General features: G+C 49.5%; 7 protein-coding genes; 3 read left to right on the forward strand and 4 right to left on the reverse strand.

Moving 5' to 3' along the window:
• Nucleotides 1-2,742: 2,742 nt before the first annotated feature.
• FFUJ_04779 (uncharacterized protein) lies at nt 2,743-4,902 on the forward strand (the record flags this gene model as incomplete). XM_023571894.1 has 4 exons in its annotated part: nt 2,743-3,353; nt 3,409-3,416; nt 3,687-3,885; nt 3,945-4,902. 4 exons carry the CDS (start codon nt 2,743-2,745, stop codon nt 4,900-4,902), a joined length of 1,776 nt encoding a protein of 591 aa, XP_023427159.1.
• A 1,578-nt stretch (nt 4,903-6,480) lies between these two features.
• On the reverse strand, nt 6,481-6,886 carry FFUJ_04778 (uncharacterized protein; the record flags this gene model as incomplete). XM_023571895.1 has 2 exons in its annotated part: nt 6,481-6,769; nt 6,828-6,886. 2 exons carry the CDS (start codon nt 6,884-6,886, stop codon nt 6,481-6,483), a joined length of 348 nt encoding a protein of 115 aa, XP_023426122.1.
• Nucleotides 6,887-9,276: 2,390 nt separating this feature from the next.
• FFUJ_04777 (related to DNA mismatch repair protein) lies at nt 9,277-11,633 on the forward strand (the record flags this gene model as incomplete). XM_023571897.1 has 3 exons in its annotated part: nt 9,277-9,426; nt 9,500-9,679; nt 9,732-11,633. The coding sequence occupies 3 exons, from the start codon at nt 9,277-9,279 to the stop codon at nt 11,631-11,633; spliced, it is 2,232 nt and encodes a 743-aa protein (XP_023426123.1).
• A 270-nt stretch (nt 11,634-11,903) lies between these two features.
• Nucleotides 11,904-13,919, reverse strand: FFUJ_04776 (uncharacterized protein; the record flags this gene model as incomplete). XM_023571898.1 has 2 exons in its annotated part: nt 11,904-13,478; nt 13,527-13,919. The coding sequence occupies 2 exons, from the start codon at nt 13,917-13,919 to the stop codon at nt 11,904-11,906; spliced, it is 1,968 nt and encodes a 655-aa protein (XP_023426124.1).
• A 929-nt stretch (nt 13,920-14,848) lies between these two features.
• Nucleotides 14,849-17,083, forward strand: FFUJ_04775 (uncharacterized protein; the record flags this gene model as incomplete). XM_023571899.1 has 5 exons in its annotated part: nt 14,849-15,419; nt 15,472-15,540; nt 15,597-15,782; nt 15,837-16,211; nt 16,257-17,083. The coding sequence occupies 5 exons, from the start codon at nt 14,849-14,851 to the stop codon at nt 17,081-17,083; spliced, it is 2,028 nt and encodes a 675-aa protein (XP_023426125.1).
• Nucleotides 17,084-17,243: 160 nt separating this feature from the next.
• FFUJ_04774 (uncharacterized protein) lies at nt 17,244-18,005 on the reverse strand (the record flags this gene model as incomplete). XM_023571900.1 has 5 exons in its annotated part: nt 17,244-17,336; nt 17,390-17,451; nt 17,505-17,684; nt 17,740-17,840; nt 17,902-18,005. 5 exons carry the CDS (start codon nt 18,003-18,005, stop codon nt 17,244-17,246), a joined length of 540 nt encoding a protein of 179 aa, XP_023426126.1.
• Nucleotides 18,006-18,448: 443 nt separating this feature from the next.
• Nucleotides 18,449-20,383, reverse strand: FFUJ_04773 (related to Putative mitochondrial repair protein; the record flags this gene model as incomplete). Its single annotated transcript, XM_023571901.1, has 1 exon — nt 18,449-20,383. The coding sequence occupies one exon, from the start codon at nt 20,381-20,383 to the stop codon at nt 18,449-18,451; it is 1,935 nt and encodes a 644-aa protein (XP_023426127.1).
• Nucleotides 20,384-20,831: the final 448 nt, after the last annotated feature.

The raw sequence follows: 20,831 nt of genomic DNA on the forward strand, positions 1-20,831 counted from the left end.
CAGGGCTCTGTGTGTACCTCAGTTAGTTCCTATTGCAGTCGCAGGCATCATGAATGGCCTCGTTAATTCGGAGCACCGGCCGAGCAATCGCTGCCGATTTTCACAACGTGGCTTTGCCTTCAGTTTGAACACTACCTACACTGGAGACCCTAAGTCCACCAAGAGTATCCGTACCAGTCATGAACGCCAACAACATGACCCAAAGCCACCGCTAACACACACACCCTGAAGGGATAGTGTAATTAACACCCCCATATTGCGGCCAACCCGTAAAACTTGCGAGTCTTGGAGCTTTCGGTACCTGAATTCATCCCTATCAATCATGTTTATTATGGACAGAGGACAAATTTGTGAGCCAGTCGCATGCGAGCTCCACCTTGGCCTTCCTGTGCACATCCGCGTGCAATGCACCTAATGAATGGCTTCCAGCAATGGACCAGCTGATACTACATTGTATTTGCACAACTGATACACGATGCACAACGTCGACGTTGAATGTCTCTTCAGCGGCGGATAGATCAGATCTACTAGTAATGAGGTTGACACCTGGATTCTCTTGGGGTCAAGCTCCCAGCCACGAGTGATGTGAAGGGTACGATCCATTATTAACTACAACTCAGCCCACTTGCTGTGGCCCATGGGCTATCAATTGGCCAATGCCTCTCTATCCTCACTGAACTTCCTTCGACTGGCCACTCACCCTGTCCAAATGGCTCCTGAGAGTCTATCATTCTTTGAGCTTCCACAAATGACTTCGCGGTGGCTTATCTTGGTCGTGAGCTGTGGTGTTTCCGGCTTTCCTGGACAAAGTATGTCATGGGTTTCGACAAAAAATGCTTTCAAGTTCCGTAATCATTCGCATGCTGCTCAATAACCAACAATTAAACAATGTCCATACCCTATTTGAACTCTGTAGTTTGGCTGACTACCGTGATCCTTGGCCATGAACTCACATATGTCAATCATGTGTCCTTCTTGACTTACACCTTTGTAGGGTTACCAAGCAAGTTGGCACTAAGGTGCTGGTTGGGTCAGGTTTGCTGGGTTCTCAGGGTTTTCCTTGTCGCACCCCTCCCCCTCGGCCGGGCGTTGAGCACTTCGACAACCTTCATAACGGGCCACCAAGACTATCTCCACAAGCCCTGAAGTTTACACTCATGGCCCTAGTCTAGCTGGCTTGCTTAGACTGGGCTGGACTGGGCTGGGCTTCCCATTGCGCGGGCCCTTACTTAGGAAAAGACGAGACTTCAGTATCGTACCAGGTCAAGTTTGTCAACACCTGCATTTACATTTGCATCTTTGTCTTTCGTCTGAGTCTTAGTTTTGGTCTCAGGCGTAGGCTTCTGTTTTGGACTCAACATTCTCGACTTCATCCTTGTCCCTGCTTTCTCCTTGTTCAGGTACAGGTACAGATACAGAACTTACTACTGCTTCAATAGACATGCTCGTTGCTTGTCTTTGTTGCCCTTCTCTCTCAATTCCGTCCTTTCGGGACGGCCGATATCTAACCCAGCCAGTCGGCGTGAGCCCGACTTGACTACGGCGGTTCTCTCACTCCATTCAGCGTCTTCCCTCGACCGCCCTTGTTCATCTTGATCTTGCCTTACACCCCCGCTATCAAAACTGAAGAGCACCCTCCACCGATTAACAAGAACCTCTCACTAGGTGCTCAGCGAGAAGCAAAGGCTGGAAGGTTGTAGCTAATATTGCTTCTGCTTGTTCACACTATTACATCGCCTATACCACTACTTCCAGCTGATATAACGCCCCAATCACCATCACGTATCCTGTCTTATTGCTTCCGCGCCAAATCTCTCACTTTGGTGATCTTCTGGCGCATATTGCAAAGACCAAGGGAGGCGGAGAATTCTCGTTATGGAAATCTACCGGAACCCTTGATTGACTTAGCAGCCACTCTAAAATCCGAACCAGGGTCCAACTGCCCTGTCACCAACCCTGATCCATCCAAGCTGCATCTCAGTCGCGCTGCCACTCAGAGAGAAGGTTTTATTGCATACATAGTCTCACAAAAACCAAGCGTAGGCCACCGAACAGTCTCCATCCACAGCCCGATCACCTGTGTTCACGGCCTCCCGGCCAGCAAGGGGCCCAAATATACTTACCTACCCGCTCTACCTCACCCGGTTCCGCCTCTCAGGTTCCGGCCCTGAGTATCTGCGGTTGGCCGCTTCCGTCTCGACCTCCCAACTGCACGGCTTGACGCTGTATCACCAGGACCTCTCCAAGATCGCATCTTTGTAGTATCACGGTGCAGCATCTCGTCTCACGCCTCCTCGCTTTGGCACTCGCTTGTCGCTTCTTTGATCCCTGACTCGCTACCGTTGGAGTGTTCCTTCACAACCGTCAGCCTAGCATCCCGAATGCCCTTGGTAACTTCTGCTCCTCTGCCACCTCAGCTCCGCAGATCTTAGAAGCGGGGCACATCTCCATCAAGATCAGCTTCAACGACCTTCCAGCTCGCAACTCGAAAGAAGGGGTTGTCGGACTGGTAAGAAGCTGCTGAATTTGCACCTGGAGCTTAACAAGAGATACCTCTTTGTCCAGGTCAGCTGGATATTGACCGGTGGCCATTGACGACAACTGGAAGTTAGCCCAGATCAAATCCGATTGTATCGCAAAAACAGACCAAGACGACAAACCCAGAGTCTATCTTTGTTGTTTCTAGCTCAGGGTTGGAGTTACTGTCTGTCCAGCCACTAATCCTGTAGCAACTTTGCCCTCATGGTCATCAAGGGATCCGTCTCCGATTCAGCTTCCGTCCCGCTCGGCCAACGCCGCGGCATCTCAGACCTGGCGCAAATTGCCTTAGACCTGGCCTGGGTATCCGAGAGCGCAGAGCAAGACTCTTTTGCTCGATACCGAGCATATCCCTCTCCACCCATGTCAGGATCTCCGCCCCTCCCCTCGAAGCAGCCCCAAGACGCTGGGGATCGAGGGCAAGCACCAGTGGGATATTCAGCTTCTAGCCAGACCGATACTTACTGGGGCAACTCAAATCAACAATTACCGACTGATCACCGAGGACCTGCCAACATGCAGACCACGCTTCCCAGATTATTCCAACCAGGGCCCTCAGACGCACCACCGTTTTCATATCGAAGGACAGAAGAGACCTTACCTCGACCTGTTTCGTACATCCAACCAGGAGGGCCATCTATGCCCCAGTCATCTGGTTATATTCCTCCCGGAATTCCTGGGGCACCTTCGTCTTACACGTCGTCTGTCCGCCCGTCAGTGGTTGAGAATCAACCTATGACTTCCCCGAAATCGCAGCGGAAAACGAAAGGTCATGTGGCCTCTGCATGCGTCCCTTGTAAACGAGCGCATCTTCGGTAAGTGGTCCTCTTTATGTGCCCATATGAACTAGCTTTACTAACTCGTGATTAGCTGTGATGGTATGTTTTCGAGAACCTATTCCTTTACGTTATGCTGTGAAATCCCTTTCCTTGCTCGAGAATCCTCCAAGATTGGGAGATGATGCCAACCTGGCCAGTCCACGGCCGGGTCTCTACACACTGGACTTCGTATCATAGGAAAAAGAGGACCCGATTAAATGCATGTTGTGTCTCTTGTCGATGCCTCGGATATGGCCAGGCGGAATGCACATATCGATATACGCTTCTGATATGACTTCGCAAAGGCAAGGAGCGCTAATGCATCAATAGCACAACGTCCATGTTCGAGATGTATCACGAATGGGAAGGAAGAATCATGCGTCGATGTTCAACACAAGAAGCGAGGACGACCGCGACTAAGAGACGATCGTGAAACTCGCTATGATCCATCCAGATTTCCTCATCCGCAAGATACTACGGCGAGGCGACCATTGAGCATATACCCTTCGGGCGTTCCAATGGGACCTGGGTAAGGCGGATGACGTGGCGTCCTGGCATCTTGTCGAAATGCTAATGATTTGATAATAGGGAACGTATGAACCCGAGATATCTTGAGCGAGGGCCCAACATGGACGCTCCCACTTTCCCACCCCCCCTATCGGCCGGGCCTCGAGGAGCAGACCCTGTTGCTTTCTTGAACATGAAGATGGATTTTGCGAAGGCATCGCCAACTTTTATGGAGGCTGTAGGCCATGTGGAACTCCAGGGACAGAATTTGGGGGATGTCGTTATTCCTGCGGAAAGGGAGAAAGTTGCGTCGATTAGAAGTCAACTGATCGAAGAGCAAACACGAAAGGAGCCGAACTATTTACCACCAATACTTTCTCGACTCGACCATATCATCCAGGGACTTGGCTTTGGCGCAGAGGATATCGGACGCTTCCAGCTCGACCGAAATGAATACCTAACTTTCAGATCTGCTGATGGACAACCGAGACAGTATCCCGTTCGACTCGGGCTCGAGAAGGAGGGCTCGATCTACGTCGTTGTCATGGTCCTGAGCCTACCAACCCGGCATGCGTACCCTTTACCTTCTTCGCCGGCCACCAGAGAGGCTTCGCATGCGTATGGTTCCCAGCCGCCAACTCCACAGTCTCTTTACAGGACACCGGTGCCACCAGGGCCACCCTTTGATATGCCCAGAGGTCGATTCAGCGAAGTCCCACTGGTATCTCGACCGGCTGCTGTTCCCCCAACACAGTTGCCAGCCGCCATAAATCCCGGAGCTGCTGGTGGGGCGGGGTCAACTTCGTATGCTGCATCACCAAGTCATGCAGAGTATGGAGGACCCCCATCATATAATGTTCCCCGAAGCGAACTGCCCCCTGCGAGCGTGTATCGACCTCAAGCAGCTTTTCAGCTTCCACCAATTCGAGCCCAGCCAGGGCCAGAGCAGCCTCGGCCACGGACACGCGAGGAAAGGCCCAACCGAGTTGATATTGGCGGTCTGATCGACAAGCCCGATGACCCTGAGCGGCGGCGATAAGCGTTGTTGATATTTGCATGGATGGAAGTTGGATCATGTGGAGCGTCCAGATACATGGCTTGTTTGATTTTTGTTGTTTTGATTTTAGTGCGGCGGGAATTTGTGTCTACCGAGACGCCACATGTACTATAATCCTCTTGTTATGATTGTGTCTTGTGTATCGTTACGTGTATGAGAGCGAGAAAGGAGGGTGAATACGGCCTGGTGGTGTTGCTGAAGCATCTGTGCATTTACAGCCGGCGGCGTTAGATTGGGGAGAGCGACAACAGTTTTGCAATGTCAAATATATCCATATATACAGTTTGATTCAGCTAGGCTGATCTTTGTTGTTAGACAGCTTTGTATGAGCAGAGAATTGGGGGTTAGTTGAGTCTGAAGGCGTTATGGTATGGATGTGAAAGAACGGGCAAACGAGGCCAGTGATGCGTTGTGGTGGGACGGGACATGGAATAAGGCCGGCGGCACGTCTTGCTTGAGCTTGAGGAATGAGGCTCGGCAGAGCAGAGGAGAGTGAGCGAGTCAGATTATGCAAGAGGAAAAGAAGAGGATGTGAATACCGCCCGGACGATACAATGAGTAATAGCACGTGTTTGGTAACACAGACGGGACAGAAGCGTGCAGTGGCAGTACCTATGTGTTACAGTGCGTGCGGCGCTGATGTGATGTGACAAGGACAATGACAAGGACAAGGCAGGCCAGAGAAGGGAAGGGTTTTTATTAAAGGCCAATGAGAGGTGAGTGCAACGGATATGTGCAGTGCAATTCGGATATACACAGAATCATGGATCCAATAGAAAGGATGTGATGTGCGAGTCAATACCCGAATCTGGCTCTGTTGAAGTGCGATTCGCAGGGGGTTCCCGGGGGCGTGTGCGTTCAAAGAGACCTATTCCGTATGTCTCGATGTATCCAATGTTAAGGACGGGATGGATGGTCCGGGACTGCAAATCATATGTACTAACATAACAAGTACCTTGCCTAAATTTTTAAAATTAAATATTCTCCGAGTCTCCGTTAGTTCATCTGCATCTGCATCTGCATCTGCATCCGCATCTGCCTGCCCGCCCCCCCATAAGGTATCCGTCCGCGCATGGAACGTTACGGCAGTTGGGGAGACGGCAGAGGGGAGAAGTAGGGAGACTCGGAGGAAGACCCGTCGCCCCGTGTACATAGTAGCATCGAAATGAATGAGCTGCTGAGCTGAGCTGTGGCGGTGCTTGACGATGATGTCACGGGGAGGGAGAGAGGATCTTGCTTATATAGATACAGAGGTTATGTTATAGTATAGTATGGCTTGTGCTCCGTACAGTTAAGGACTTGAACCCGCTTTTGAATTCTTCTATATTCCAATTTGACCAAGTTTGTCAATTCGACGTGCATACCATATTGCAATAAGAACCGATACTCGAAAGAGGAGAAGAGCAATATCAGATGAAACTCTGGAAAGAAATAAAAAAAAATACAATATTGCTGCACACTTTGTCTCGCGACTATTGTTCTTGTATCCGACTCGCTGCCTCTCGACCCCAACATGCCCTTCTTCTTCTTTTTTTCGACTGCATGTAATGTTATAGGTACTCAGTTCAAATTCGACAGGTTGGGCAGACCATGGGCCATTTGATGGCCGAGTTTTTGACCAGTTTCCCATTCAGCACCAAGTTCGGCTGCAAGGGGGTCGTTCCCATTGGCGACACCCGTAGTTGAGCCCGAGAGATGAAAGTGGCCGAAGGCGTTCTTGTCGCGGTCTCCGGATGCGGTGCGTCCCGGAAGTGGAGATCCGGGCCGGAAGCTACAGCTGGAGCAGCGATTTGATGCGGAGGAGCTGGAGCGTGATGATCCTCCATGACTAGAGCCTGAGCAGAGACAGCTAGAAAAGATGACTTATCAGTAGGTGGACAATATTGAAGGATCGTTTTGAAACAAACCTTTTGGATGACAGTGTCTTTGAGTTTGAGCTTGAGCTTGGGAGCGAGTCGGCTGCCATCTTGAATGGTTGGGACGTATGCCGGAGGATCTGAGGTCGGGTTCTTGTTGCAGGGTACAGGGTCGATCTCTAAGTGGAATGGGATGGGCCAACAGAGATTGAATCGAGGATGTGAAGGATGGAAAAGATGGAAGATATTGACGGAGATTTTATAGAGGTTACTCTTGAGTAGTAAAAGGATAGATCTTGCGAAATAATTCTTGGGAGTGGTAGATGGAACAAACCATCTCTTTTATGGGGTTTGACTCTTGATATATGCAAACCATGGGCGGACCATCTGCCTCTTATCTAGGTAGCCTCCACTGGCACAAGTAGGTAATGCTGAATGGATGAATGACCCATTTCAAGCTCTCTAGTCTAAGAAAATGGAAAAAAACCTAGCATTGGGCTGACTGCTTGGCTTCTGCACACGATGAAATGCGTGGTACCTTGCATTCGTAGTGCGCAATTTTGCAGCACACAAGGAGAGAGTGTGTGCCAGGCTGTGCACATTGTCTTGGGTTGTTCCTTAGGTTATTCAGCAACACCACCATCCGCTGAAAGAGCCTACCTACCTAGGTACTTAAGGTATCCAAGGCTTACAATGAGGCAATGCAGCGGCTTGGAGGTGCCACAGAAAGGTAATTCTCTTGCTTTCCGTGGGCTATAGAGGAGCAACGGATTCACAATCTAGGCAGATGCATTGCGTGCCTGCATTTGCAACGCTGGATCTTAGACACAAACATTATGTGAATTGCACTGCGACTTGGCGCAAGACACCAGTGGCGAACAATTATGCATCAGGTGAGAGAACATACAAACAAGACCTTGCTATGAGTTCTCTTCCCTCTTCCCCCTTTCCACGGGCGTTGGTCCGCATCATTATCACCCATCATCCATGCCTACGCGTTCAGGCAGCCGTTCAGATCTTCACGCTCAAGAGTCCTGAAATAAGTCCTAACATGTCCCGATTCGGACGAGAGATGCAGCCAAATCGTCAAATGGATACGCATGTTTCAGTCAAGAAAGTCGTCAGCAACAGCCACCAACGCTTCCTTGAGGTGACTACATTTGCAGTGCATTCAAGAAAGCGCCCGGCTACTTGGTGATTGGAGGTTGAAAGTGAAAGAAGACTTATGGAAGCACAGCCAGTTCGTCAAGACAAGGCGTCCAAGACGGCAAGGGGCCGGCCATGAAAATCCTCAACAAACCAAACCTGACGTCAAATACCGTAAAAAAACAACCTTGTTTGGATTTGTCATGAAAAATAAAAGAAGAGCGGACGACTTTTTGACAGTATCTACACCCTTCGTCATGAGAGAGAGGCTGTGTTACCAAGAGCGCATATGCGCAATACGCCTTTGGACTACAAGGAGAATTTCGATGAATCACGAGCCCATTCTTGCTTACACAAAACGGTACCTACAACAACCTAACTACCTGACCCTGTAAGGCTGGTAGCACAATCGAGAGATGATGCAAGAGAACGGTCCAGGCACATGAACCCCTTGCTCTAGTTTCCTCACTCAATTTACAGTCGGAGCCCTCACCAGGATCCAACCACGATGCTTCAGCTGTATCTAAATATGTGCAACTTTGCTGCATTGCTGACTGCATTTGTGTCGCTTGCGTTCCGCCTTACGCGCGGCGGCGAGAGCTGACGCAGCGTTGAGATAGCGAAAATTCACGCTCGTTTATCATTTATCATTTTTTTTTCTGTCTTTCTCGTTGTTGCCTTTTTTTTTTTTTTTTTAACGTTCCTGGGCGCCGAATAAAGTTGAGTCACTGACCGAGACGCCCCCAATACGTCTTTCATCCCAACTTTGGTTCGATGCAGCTGGAGCTTTTGGAGCTGTGATCAAGGCGAATTTGAATCCTTGTTGGCAGTGGATGACCATCATTTGTAATTTTAACGTGGTGAACACTACAAATCCTTTTCGAAGTGCATCCTACCTGCCTTGAAGTCGAGATGCTGAATTGCATTCTGAGAAGATATCCATTTGGATGGAAGGTGCACCTTAGAGTTGTAATGTAGTCACGTGGCCGAGCTCATCCGCGCATTGCCTATCAATGAGGCCTGCTAACAACCTGTCATTGACGGCCTGTCCTTGTCTCGCATGAACCGCTCCCTTTTCTCCTTTTTTCAACGTATCGGATTCAAAGCAGGCTCTTCCCCGGGATAGGCCATCATCTCGTGTGGTCAATCCGAAGCGCCACGGGAAACGAAGATATGGGACGACACGCCCGAGAAACGAAATGAGAGAAGAGGAAATATCAAGCAACTTGTGCATGACCTACAACGTTTGTCGCCCGACCCATTCGCGTTGAACTACCCCGAGAAGAATTCTTGGTACCACCTCACTGGCTGGTTCTTGTGCCCTGGCGCAACAACTCGGCTGCCATAGCTAGAAATGGCAGCAGACGCGGATGTTGATATGGGAGGTGCCCCAACAGCTTCCGATGACATTCTAAATGTTCCCCCAAGCGGGACGAAAAGAAACGCCGATGGGCAGCCTATTGAAAATTCACCCGCAAAAAGTGATGCGCCTCGCAGGATCAGGGTAAGCAAACTTGATGAGGCTGTTTCTTCAACGCCTTATGCATAACCTGGCTCGCCCGCTAACATGACTGCAGGCACTTGACCCAAACGTGGTGAACAAAATTGCTGCTGGTGAAATTATTGTGGCTCCTGTTCATGCTCTCAAGGAGCTCATCGAGAATGCGGTTGATGCTGGTGCGACCTCTCTGGATGTCCTCGCCAAGGACGGAGGACTCAAGCTGCTCCAGATAACTGACAATGGTTGTGGTATCCAGGTAATGAAATGATCACCCATATGCAGATCCTCAAAACTTACTATTTTAACAGAAAGAAGACTTGGCCATTCTTTGTGAGCGTCACACGACATCTAAAATCACCAGCTTTGAAGATCTGGCAGCCATTGCGACATATGGCTTCAGGGGCGAGGCTCTTGCCAGTATCAGCCACATCGCCCATCTCTCCGTGACCACCAAGACGAAAGACTCAGACTTGGCATGGAGGGCCCATTATCTTGATGGGAAGCTTGCTCCGGCAAAGCCTGGCCAGTCCGCAGAGCCCAAAGGTGTTGCAGGTCGCCCTGGGACACAAATCACAGTGGAAGACCTATTCTATAATATACCGACTCGAAGAAGAGCCTTTCGTTCGCCGGCTGATGAGTTCAACAAGATCATTGATATGGTCGGTCGGTACGCTGTGCACTGCAAAGGCGTTGGATTCGCTTGCAAGAAGGCAGGCGAAGCCTCCACAAATCTATCGATACAAGCTCAGGCAACTGTCATTGATCGCATTCGTCAAATCCACGGTAGCGCCGTGGCTAACGAGCTTTTGGAGTTCTCAGTCGCTGAAGACCGTTGGGGTTTCAAAGCTGAGGGTCTCACAACCAACGCAAATTACTCTGTCAAAAAGACAACACTTCTGCTATTCATCAACCATCGATGTGTAGAATCAACCCACATAAAGAAGGCAATCGAGCAAACCTATGCTAATTTCTTGCCTAAGAACGGCCATCCATTCATCTACCTTAGTCTTGAAATCGAACCAGCACGGGTGGATGTCAACGTTCATCCAACAAAGAGAGAGGTTCACTTTCTCAACGAAGATGAGATAATTCAATCTATATGTGAGCATATTGAGTCTAAACTTGCTGCAGTGGATACAAGCCGGACGTTCATGACACAGACTCTTCTTCCTGGTGCAAAAGTAATCGATTCCCCCCCACAAACAGAAAGTGACGGCACGCCGAGTCGAAGAACTCCGGCATCAAAGAAGCGAAGATACTCGAATGACCTAGTGAGGACGGATACAACTGAGCGGAAGATTACATCCATGTTTGCCCGAGCTGGCCCAAGCGAGTCGACTGGCTCTATTGACCACACAGCGGATACAAGTGCTGCCCCTGAAGCTCAGGAATACGAGATAGTCGACCGCGAACTGGTGCAATGCCGACTGAACAGCGTGAAAAAGTTGAGAGATGAAGTCAGGGAAGATATACACCACGATCTGACCGAGATATTTTCCAATCATACTTTCGTCGGTATCGTGGATGAGCAAAGACGGCTGGCAGCGATCCAAGGCGACGTCAAACTGTATCTGATCGATTACGGCCGAACTTGCTACGAGTATTTCTACCAACTGGCCCTTACAGATTTTGGTAATTTTGGTGCCATCAAGTTCAACCCCTCATTGGACCTTCGCGAGCTACTTCAAGGCGCAGCCGAAATGGAGAAGTTATCTATAACCTCACCGGAGGATGATTTCGAAGTCGAAACCTTGGTAGACCGGGTAGCAGATCAGCTCATTGAGCGTCGCGAGATGCTTCTTGAGTACTTCTCCCTCGAGATATCACCTGCTGGCGAACTAGTTTCATTACCACTACTATTGAAGGGATACACACCACCTCTCGTTAAACTCCCTCGTTTCCTCCTCCGCCTTGGCCCTAGTGTTGACTGGACTGAGGAGAAGGCCTGCTTTGACTCTTTCATACGGGAACTAGCCACCTTTTACGTTCCAGAACAATTGCCAAGTTTGCCTGGTGATGCAGACAGTATTCGTGAGGAGGATATCCCAGAAGAGTTGCGGGCAAGGCGGCAACACATCAGACACGCTATTGAGCATGTCTTCTTTCCAGCATTTAAAGCAAGATTGGTAGCGACCAAGTCGCTGATGGAAGATGGAGTTCTGGAGGTTGCAAATCTGAAAGGCCTCTATCGGGTTTTTGAACGGTGTTAAGAGAGGCCAGTTTGTTCTAGATGTGGGATGTAGTGGTGGTATGTCATTTCGGGACTGCTAAGATTTTGAGATCAATAGTTTTAGGGGCGTTGGTGCAAGGTACTGGGACCAATCTAAAGGCACCAAGGATATATTCAGTACAATAACAGTTCAAAGATTCACAGGGGACGTATGGTAGGTACCATGGGCAAAGAAATGGAGGTAAATCAGAAATGGATCCAATGTCTATAGACTTGTGTCTAGAAAAATCAAGTGCTTTTATTTAACCAATTATGCCTGGGGCTTGTTCTTTCTTTTGTATGTCAAGAAACGATTCAAGTTCAACACGGCCTCATCGGCGCGCAGACGAAGCTCGCTGTTGGCACGCTTATCAATGCTCTTGATCATAGTTCGCACCTTGGGAACTGTCTCATCAAGGTGCTTCAGGAAGTTGTTGTTCCAGAAAACCTCCTTGTCGTATGAATAACCTTCATCAGCATAGATGTCAAAGACCTGGTTGAGGGCCTCAACTGCGTCGGCAGTTGGTGTCTCGGGAAGACCAGCGAGGAGAGTAACCAAGAAAGTACCGATATCGCGATTTCGGTCAATAGGTGCGGGATCGAGGGCCAGCTGGCCGAGGACTCCGATACACTTGACGCTGAGGGACTGGAAGGGATCCTCCAAGTTCTGGGCAACAGGTGAACCCTTTGTGGCCTGGTAGAGGGCGATGAAGCGGCGGTGCTCATCAGCGAAAGGTGTGTTGGGCCTGCCTCGCAGAGAGCGGGCAACACCCCAGGCAAGACTGGTGACATGAGTCGCGAGGTCGATGTCAGCAGTGTCAGTCGCGAGAATAGGAGCGATGACCTGGGTCCACAGAGCGCGGCCAACGGGGTCCCAGGCATTTTGAATCGGTGCGTTGTGAAGGTCAGAGAAGTCGATGAGGGAGACAGACCAGGCAATGTTGTTGAGAGCGGAAAGGGCGTGGCCTTGCAAGCGAAGGGAAGCATCATCGGTGGGGGAGAGGGATGCTATACGGATGAGCTCAGGAAGGGCGTTGTCGATGAAAGTCTTGAGGATGGGAAGATCATCGATGTTACTGTCTTCCTCGTTTCTGTCCGCACCGGTAACCATCTCCATGTCGGCTTCCAGCTCATCGTCATCCATCTCGTCATCATCTTCCTCGCCTCCCTCCTCCTCGCCGTCAGAGATCTCTTCGTCTGCATCGCCCATCTCTTCATCATCCTTGACGTCGGGCTTCTCCTCCTTCCGGGGTTCGGCTTCGGCTGATGTGTTTAATGTTGTTCCAATAGAGGCTAAAATCTCGAGGGCGAGCTGCTGATACTCGACGGGGTTGGCCCAGCCCACGGCGTCGGTCATTTGGCCTGGCTCAAATGTCTTGAGAGCCTGTGAAAGAGTGGGGATGAGAAGTGAGTTGTCAGCTCCAAGAGCAATGTCCTGGCCGTCGAGGGAGGAAAAGAGATTGTGGAGGACACCACATGCAAGGACGCCATCGCTGTTGGCGGTCTTGCGCAGGGACAGCAAAGTACCATAAGTGCGGTACTCCTTGGAGTTGACGACCTTATCAGATAGCTCTTCGTTGTCTTCACAGAGGATCATGAGACAAGCCAGAGCATCGCTTCTTAGTGAGACAATATCAGGGTTGCTGGCGAGCTCATCTGAAGTGAGTAGCAAGAGGAAGCGAGTGATGGTGGTGTTGCGGGAGATGGCCTCAAGGATGTCGTCTTGAGCTTCTGCGAGAGCAGTAAGGAGAGAAATTAGTGACGAAGCAATGCTAAGAATGGTAGCTTGTTCGGGCTTTGACCGTTTTTGAAATTCGAGGTCCTTGGAGAGGAGCATCTCGGTGATCTGTGAGTGTTAGCATGTGAACCATGTTGGAGGAGTAAATACACTCACAGATTTAGCAGCAAACTCGATAGCAGTGAGAATATCGACACGATAAAGATGGACACAGAAGTCAGGCTCCTCCTCCTGCGCAAGGATCCTCAGAATACCCCAACCAGCAGCACGGCTCTCGAGAGCAGCATCGGTGAGTGTCTGGGTAGTGATGGTATGAACAATCTGCTCACGCAGAAGCAACTTTCGGCACTTCTCATCCTGGATAATGTTTGAGATGGCGGAAGCAGCAGCAGAGCGAGACTTGGGGTCGGCACTCTTGAGGTCGTTGATGACTGGGAGAATCTTTGACTCTCGAAGAGCAGCAAGTTCAGGGTCTGAAGGAGGTTTGACGGTCTTTGCGATAGGGTCTTTACGGGCCGCGTGGCCACGGGCTCTTCGAGATTTTCCCATTGTGGTATTATATGTTGTCAGAGAATAAAAGATAGTTATTGTGTAAGTTTCACTGCGAACTGAGAGGCGGCTAAAAATTTACATGAATACTTGACGGCGAATTGGATCGTGCCCCACCATGAAAAATGTCCCGAGTTAAGCCTGACAAGGATTGTTTTAGACTCGGAGGCCACATGAATATGATTACTTGAAGTATATCGATCAGTGGCAGTTACCATCCAAATAATGGAAGTACTAATACATATCGTTCTGGCCATGTAAATATCATCTAGGTACGCTTGATCGAATACTTCGCTCTTCCATTCTTCTCCCTCCTCATTTGCTTTGTTTCTGGAGGTGATGGTTTCGATATGGAGCAGTCTCATGAGGGTCGTTATACATGATGTTATTAATAAGCATCGATATTACTATCATGAAACCTTCTGGTTGCCCAGAGACATGGAAACCTAAAACTGTTTGCAGTAATTGGACCTATCGCTGTGATACTGAATTTAGGTTAGTTAGCCCAAAGGGACCTGAAGCTCACTGGCAGCTACCTACCTACTTACTACCAACCAAACTGCAACAGTGACGAGACAAGCACGAGCCACGCTGTTCTAAGGTCTTGTCCTGGGGAAACAAGGGTCAGCAGCTACCGACCTCAACTAACTTGGGTGCTCTCCGTCATCCTCCATCATCTTCAATCCTTTAATAATCCTCATACACACATAATCGTTCAGAACAAGCGTCATTTCTTTTGTTACACTCGCCCAATACGTCGCAACTGCGATTGATCCCTCTGCATGTTTATAATCGCCGTATAAATACCTGCCTGTAGCCAGGTAACCTTTTGATAAAGCTAGCGCCCATGAGCTCTATCAACTAACCCGTCCTCTATCGACTCTTGAGCTCCAAGCGTTTCCGATCGACGACAACTCTACCACAACAATATGACGCCTGCACGCGGCAGAACAAAGGCACGCTTCTGGGCAGGGGATGAGGAGATGGCCAATAAAAAAGACGACGACCTTCACCTCCCAGGGCATCGCTATCATAGCTCGGGATCTGGTCCTCAATGGCAGGCTACGCCGCGTGCTCCCCGCCGTAGCTCCGTCGGTCGCCTTATTTCATACCTAGTCTTCATATCGATCGTCTTCTTCATAATATACAATTTCGTATCGTCCTCCGATAGCTCGACCGATGCGGCATCAGAGAGGTCTGCGCCGGGGCGTAAACAGGGACAGGACAAGGTCTACCATAGGGGACCCCTCAAATTCCCAGAGCTCGCAGAGACATTGCGCAACATCCAAGGGACCGGCGGCGCTTACGAAAGAAACAAGAACATTCTATTTGCTGCTTCCAGCATCAACAGCGCCTCTACCCTTCTGCCAATGGCTTGTCAGATGTCGGCGCAAGAAAAGAACCATGTTCATTTTGCGCTTATGAGTAGGGAAGAAATCCCGATCAAGGAACTCCTCGAGATAAACGGCATCGACAAAAGCTGCAAGATATATGTACACGGTATGGGCTTCTTCTCAATGCTGCCGGGCCTGTCTTCTAATTACTTGTGTAGATGCCCGCACTGACTATGCTTCCACGTCTTCTGAGTTGAGGCTGAAACTCGCTGCTATCCGTGCATTCTGTAAGCTCTAATTCGAACCAACCCGTTACACATTTGTCTAACAAAATTGTGTAAAGTCTATATTGAGAACTTTATGCACCCTCAAGCAATTATTGTTGACTCTACCCAGAAGGAAGAAGATTACTTCCTCCAAGCCATACGAGATCAGATCACTGGGACGAGGTCTGCTCTTATAGAGCTGCCAGAGAAGCCAGAAACTCGTCTTGCGTGGATCTCCAAGCTTGACGCCTCAGCATTGGCTGGTGAGTAGCTCTCCCTGCTTCTCGCTACCATGTATACTCACTAACTGTTATCAGCCTGGAACAAGGTGCATTTCGACATATTAGTCCAGGCACCTCCCGTTGGCACTGCCAATCTACAAAGACTCCTCACCTCGCTGCGCAAGGCCGATAAGAGTGCCCTATCGGTTCCCCAGCTAACAGTCGAGCTACCTCCAGTTGTAGAAAAGCCATTGGGAAACTTCTTGTCTGGTTTCCATTGGCCTTCCAAGGCTTCTGGACAGCTCCCTCAATCGCAAATGCTCTCTCTTCGCCATCGAATTTCGTCGCGGAAAATGGATGAGGAGGAGAGTTCAGTTCGATTTTTAGAATCATTCTGGCCAAGCAAGCCGTCACACAATCATGTGCTTGTCCTGGCAGCTCACACTGAGGTCTCGCCTCAATTTTTCAACTGTACGTGATCTTCTATGCCTAACCAGGCAGCACTGACATAGCCAGATGTGAAATACACCCTTCTTCATAGCCTATACTCACAATCCTCCATTCTTCAGGACTGGAATGAGAACATCATGGGCATCAGTTTTCACTCGCCCAGCACTCTTCTTGATGATACAACACCCCTAACAGTCCCGCCAGCTGAAGAAGCGGACGAAACGAGCGGCTCAGGTCCCTTCTTTTGGCAGGCCCCAACTAGCGATGCTGTTCTGTTCATGGGAGACAAATGGGTTGAGCTGCATGGCTATGTGTCACGCATTCTAGAAAAGCAGCAAACAGGAACAGAAACGCCAGCCTTCTTAGCCAAGAAGAGTACGAGCAAGAAACATCCGGCCTGGTTAGAGTATGTACTTCAGCTATCACAGCTTCGGGGGTATGTGACTCTGTATCCGAGACCGGAAACAGCGAGCACTATCTTGGGAGCACACAGCGACCTTCCAAATACTCCAGAGGAGTACTTGGGCGAAGGGGACGAAAACGACAAGACCGGAGAGGCAGACAGTGCAACGTCAAAGTTCGACCCAGCATCCCCTGTCGATATGCTCACGACATTACCTCGTGAGGGTGACCTACTAGCATTAGGTGACTTGCCACTCATTTCGTGGAATGGCAAATCAACATCACTAGCAGAGCTTGAAACGACCTCAATGAAGCTTACAAAACAATTCCGTCAAGAGGTTGGCGGGTGTCCACCGACCGCCGTAAACGATGAGGACGAGTTTGGACAGCCAAGGCACAACAAAGACGCCAGTGATCTCTTTTGCAAGAACAAGGGCACGGCCAGTGCAGATACAGCGACTGAAGCCAAGGATCTCAAGGAAACAGCATAAGGAGCTGATTGCTATTCACAGCCGGAGCCAAGATATGGACGGCTTCCATTTTCACTATCTATTGTATGGGGTTTTGCATGGTTGGCACTGGAAGCTAAGGCGCTATTGAGTAACGAACATGTATTAATGCAATTTCAAGGATTCTTTCTGGGTACATATGTCAAGAATTGGATGATGATTGCTGTCGAACCTTGGCAATGACAAGCAGGATGAGACAGGTGCCTATGATTGAGACTGCTGTGAGACTGAAAACCTGTGTGATGTCAGTACATAATCACCGCGTTTGTCATACATTGACAAACTTACTGCATGAGTCTTCCAGCCAATCTGTACAATAGCCGCCCGTTTGCTGTACTTGTTGACCGTTGCTACACAGAGCGTTAGTTCGGCGCATGTGCTACGTCGTAGTAGTAACACTCACTTATATAGTTACCCATCCCAGCAAGCAGAGTCAAGACCGAGAGTCCCCAGAATATCGTCCCGAGAGGCTTTGCCATTCTCAACTCTAACGGTGTGGCTTCGTTCTTTAAGTGGAACGAAAGTGTGATGGCTACCGAGACGATGGCCATGTATATCGATAATCGAAGGTATGAGAGGAACGCTATGTATAAGTATAAGACTATGGCATGAAAGAGACAGCGGAACAGGATGTGTACTCCTCTCATTGGCGCAGTGATCTCGCGCATCACTACTCTCATTCTCTACTATCAATGGTCCAAAGATTGGCCAGTGAAAGAAAGGTCTATCCTCCTCCTCGCTAAAGACACAGACTGTGAGCCAATCCATTCATATAGTTCTCCTGTGCAACTTTCACATACTCAAGCTCACTGAACTCAATGGGTCGAGCTAGGTTGGTAATAGGCGCGCAGCAGGCATGGATAGTGAGGTCTTCATCATCGATATTCGCATCATGAGAAGCCATTTCGACGATATGACGAACAAAGTAACAATTCGATGAACAAATCAGTCAGACCGATGCTGATTGATGTATTCAAAGCCCACGAGACGAACGTGAGCATGTGAGGTTGGGTGTTAGTAGAGGAAGGTTGATGTGGTTGGTGGTTTCGGGGCTCGGCCGGATACTCAGTTCGTACCGATTACCGGGCTTCACTCTGTATGCACTAATTACCCTATAGCGGAATCCGGAATTCTATCATATTAGCACTAATGGCGTGACCTTTGAAGTTCTATGTATTTGACTTTTTATTTCATCTCTATTCTACGATAGATGTTTTGGAAGTATCCTTATTACCACTGGCTTGTCTATTTTGAGCCAGATCGTAAGAGGCAACCAGCCTCACATCTCCTAGGACGTGTAGAATAACTCATAAGTATGGCATACATCACGTAAACCATTACCTTCCTTTAAAAACCCCATATTTCATGCCATCTATTCTCATCAGTTCTCAATGGCCCATCAAGTCGTCCAAATCTTGCTGCCCGTCCCGTGTTGGCCTCAGGAAGACACAGCCACTCTCTTACACAGTCTGGCACCTCTTCCTTGACATGAGCAATGCAGATCAGCGCTTGCTGGTCGGAAAGACCTGGGATCTTGACCTGATCAGACTTGTAGACGTCACTCTCGATGATCTCTTCGCCTCGATATGTTTTGGCCTCACCTTGTTCAAGGAACAGCGTGCATTTGTCTCGTACTGCATCATCCATGCCGCTAAAAGCTTCATCAAGAACCACAACATCTGGGCTCTTGATCATGGATCTGACGAAGAGCGCAACGCGTTGTGCGCTGAAAGACAGACCGCCAAACATGTAATCATCCGCCCAGGAGAGGTTCTCGTGCGATGCCGAAGAATAGCTTGGATGTAGTTCGGGAGCAAACCAGCGAAGGGCTGCCTCAACCTTCTCTTTGGCTTCACTGTCTAGCTTCGGCGTCGCTCGAAATGTTTCTGACCAAGCATTCTCAATCACTTGGCGCACAGTCAAGTTCCGAGGCATGTGCTGATGAACTTCAGGGCTCGAGTGTCCAATTCTGGACTGGATGTCCCAAAATGTAAGTGGCCGCTGGCCTGTACCAGGTTCTGGGAGACGAGATCGCCCGAATAGTTTGATGGGAAGAGAGTAAGACTGAGGATGATCCGAGCAGAGCAAAGATACTATGGTTGTTTTGCCTGAACCATTAGGACCAAAAACTCCCCAACGCTCACCACGTCGAACTGTCCATATCAAACCGTCTTTAGAACCGTCAGTGGTTTGCTGTGTCCAGTTACCAAGTGCAATTTTCCCACGATACTGAACTTTGCAGCCATTCATCTCAACGAGGGGCTCGGCTTTGGGATTTATCGGCTCAAGCTCCTTACATGATGCTTCCCCTAGATCACCAGAGGCTTCTGTAGAAGCACTTGATGGTAGTACACGACCGATATCAACAAGTGAATGCAGCGGTAGCCTCTCATCTTCTGTAAGTCCACCCTTTCGGACTCCACGGACGTACTTCTTGAGACCGTCAAGAACTTCCTCCTTAGGCCCCATGGATCCCACTTGGCAGTCTGTTCTTAGGTACACGAGGTGAGTGATCCAGTCAGGGACAGGATCCTGTGGTCGTGCACTAAGAACAAGACGCGGGCTTGCTTTCTCAGCCAGCGAGTGTAGTAATGGGCTTAAACCTGAGACTGTAGGCGGGTCCAACCCCATGAAAGGCTCATCAAGTAAGAGAACTTCAGGCTTGGTGAGAAGTGCACGAGCGATACGTGCCCTTCGACCTTGCCCGTTACTAAGAAAAGAGACCGGAAGATCTAGCAGGGGCTCAAGCTTCAGGTCCTTGACAACTCGAGAAAGAAGATCTGGCGAGATAGTAGCCTCATCCTGGCTGGGTTCCATCTGCATGGGATTGAGCTCTGTGTTGCCCATGAGGAAATCCCTTAGTGAGAAGTCCGTAATCTCCCGTCGCGACTCATATCGCGCAGAGAGATAGGCACTCGTTGCAACACCACCACCGAGCGCTCCTCCAATCTGCTCAGCATCGAAGCCCACATACTCGATTGCCTTTTGCGGCGTTCGTAACCGCTTGGGTACTCCCTCAGTAGAAAGGTAGGGATATGATCTCGCAATAGGTGGCTCGCAGAGAAACCTACCCCTCAGAGCCTGAAGAAACGTTGTTTTACCAGACAGAGATGGGCCTACAATACACCAATTTCGAGGTGAGTTCGATGCAGAAGCCAACTCAAAGCTCAAGTCACTAAAGAGAGGTGGGTTTGGACGTGATAATGCTGAATTTGGATGATGGCGATAGAATGTGCCATTGGCAATCCGAATGATCGGAGGACGAGTCGGAATTGACCTCATGGTTGCATCAGAGTGTCTCTGAATAGATAAAAACTCATTATCAATGTAAAGGAGAGATTGTTGTCTCAAGGCGAAGTCGGAATCTTTAAGTAAGTGACGATGTCTGCGTGGGTCTCATTGAGCAGAATGGAAGCTGGGGTCAGTGATACGTTAGTACCTTCTGCCGGACCTGCAGCTTGCTCCCCGGAGCCGGGACAAGGTACGTACCCTCAAAGTGCGGCAACGCCAGCGCAAGGCTGCCTTAAGCTAGAGCTTTCATCATCAACCGCACGTTGAGCCTCCCATCTATCAATCAATCCACCCGCCCATCAGCGCCGCATCATCTCCTCCGCGGAAACGGTCTAAGCTTTCACTAAAGCTTCAACCTAACGACTCGTATCTCTTCCACCGCACTCACTTCTTACAAGCAACAACCACATCCCTCAAAATGGTAAGCTCCAGCACCCAT

Source organism: Fusarium fujikuroi, chromosome FFUJ_chr02 (assembly GCF_900079805.1).
Source record: "Fusarium fujikuroi IMI 58289 draft genome, chromosome FFUJ_chr02".
In the NCBI taxonomy this organism is placed as follows: domain Eukaryota; kingdom Fungi; phylum Ascomycota; class Sordariomycetes; order Hypocreales; family Nectriaceae; genus Fusarium; species Fusarium fujikuroi.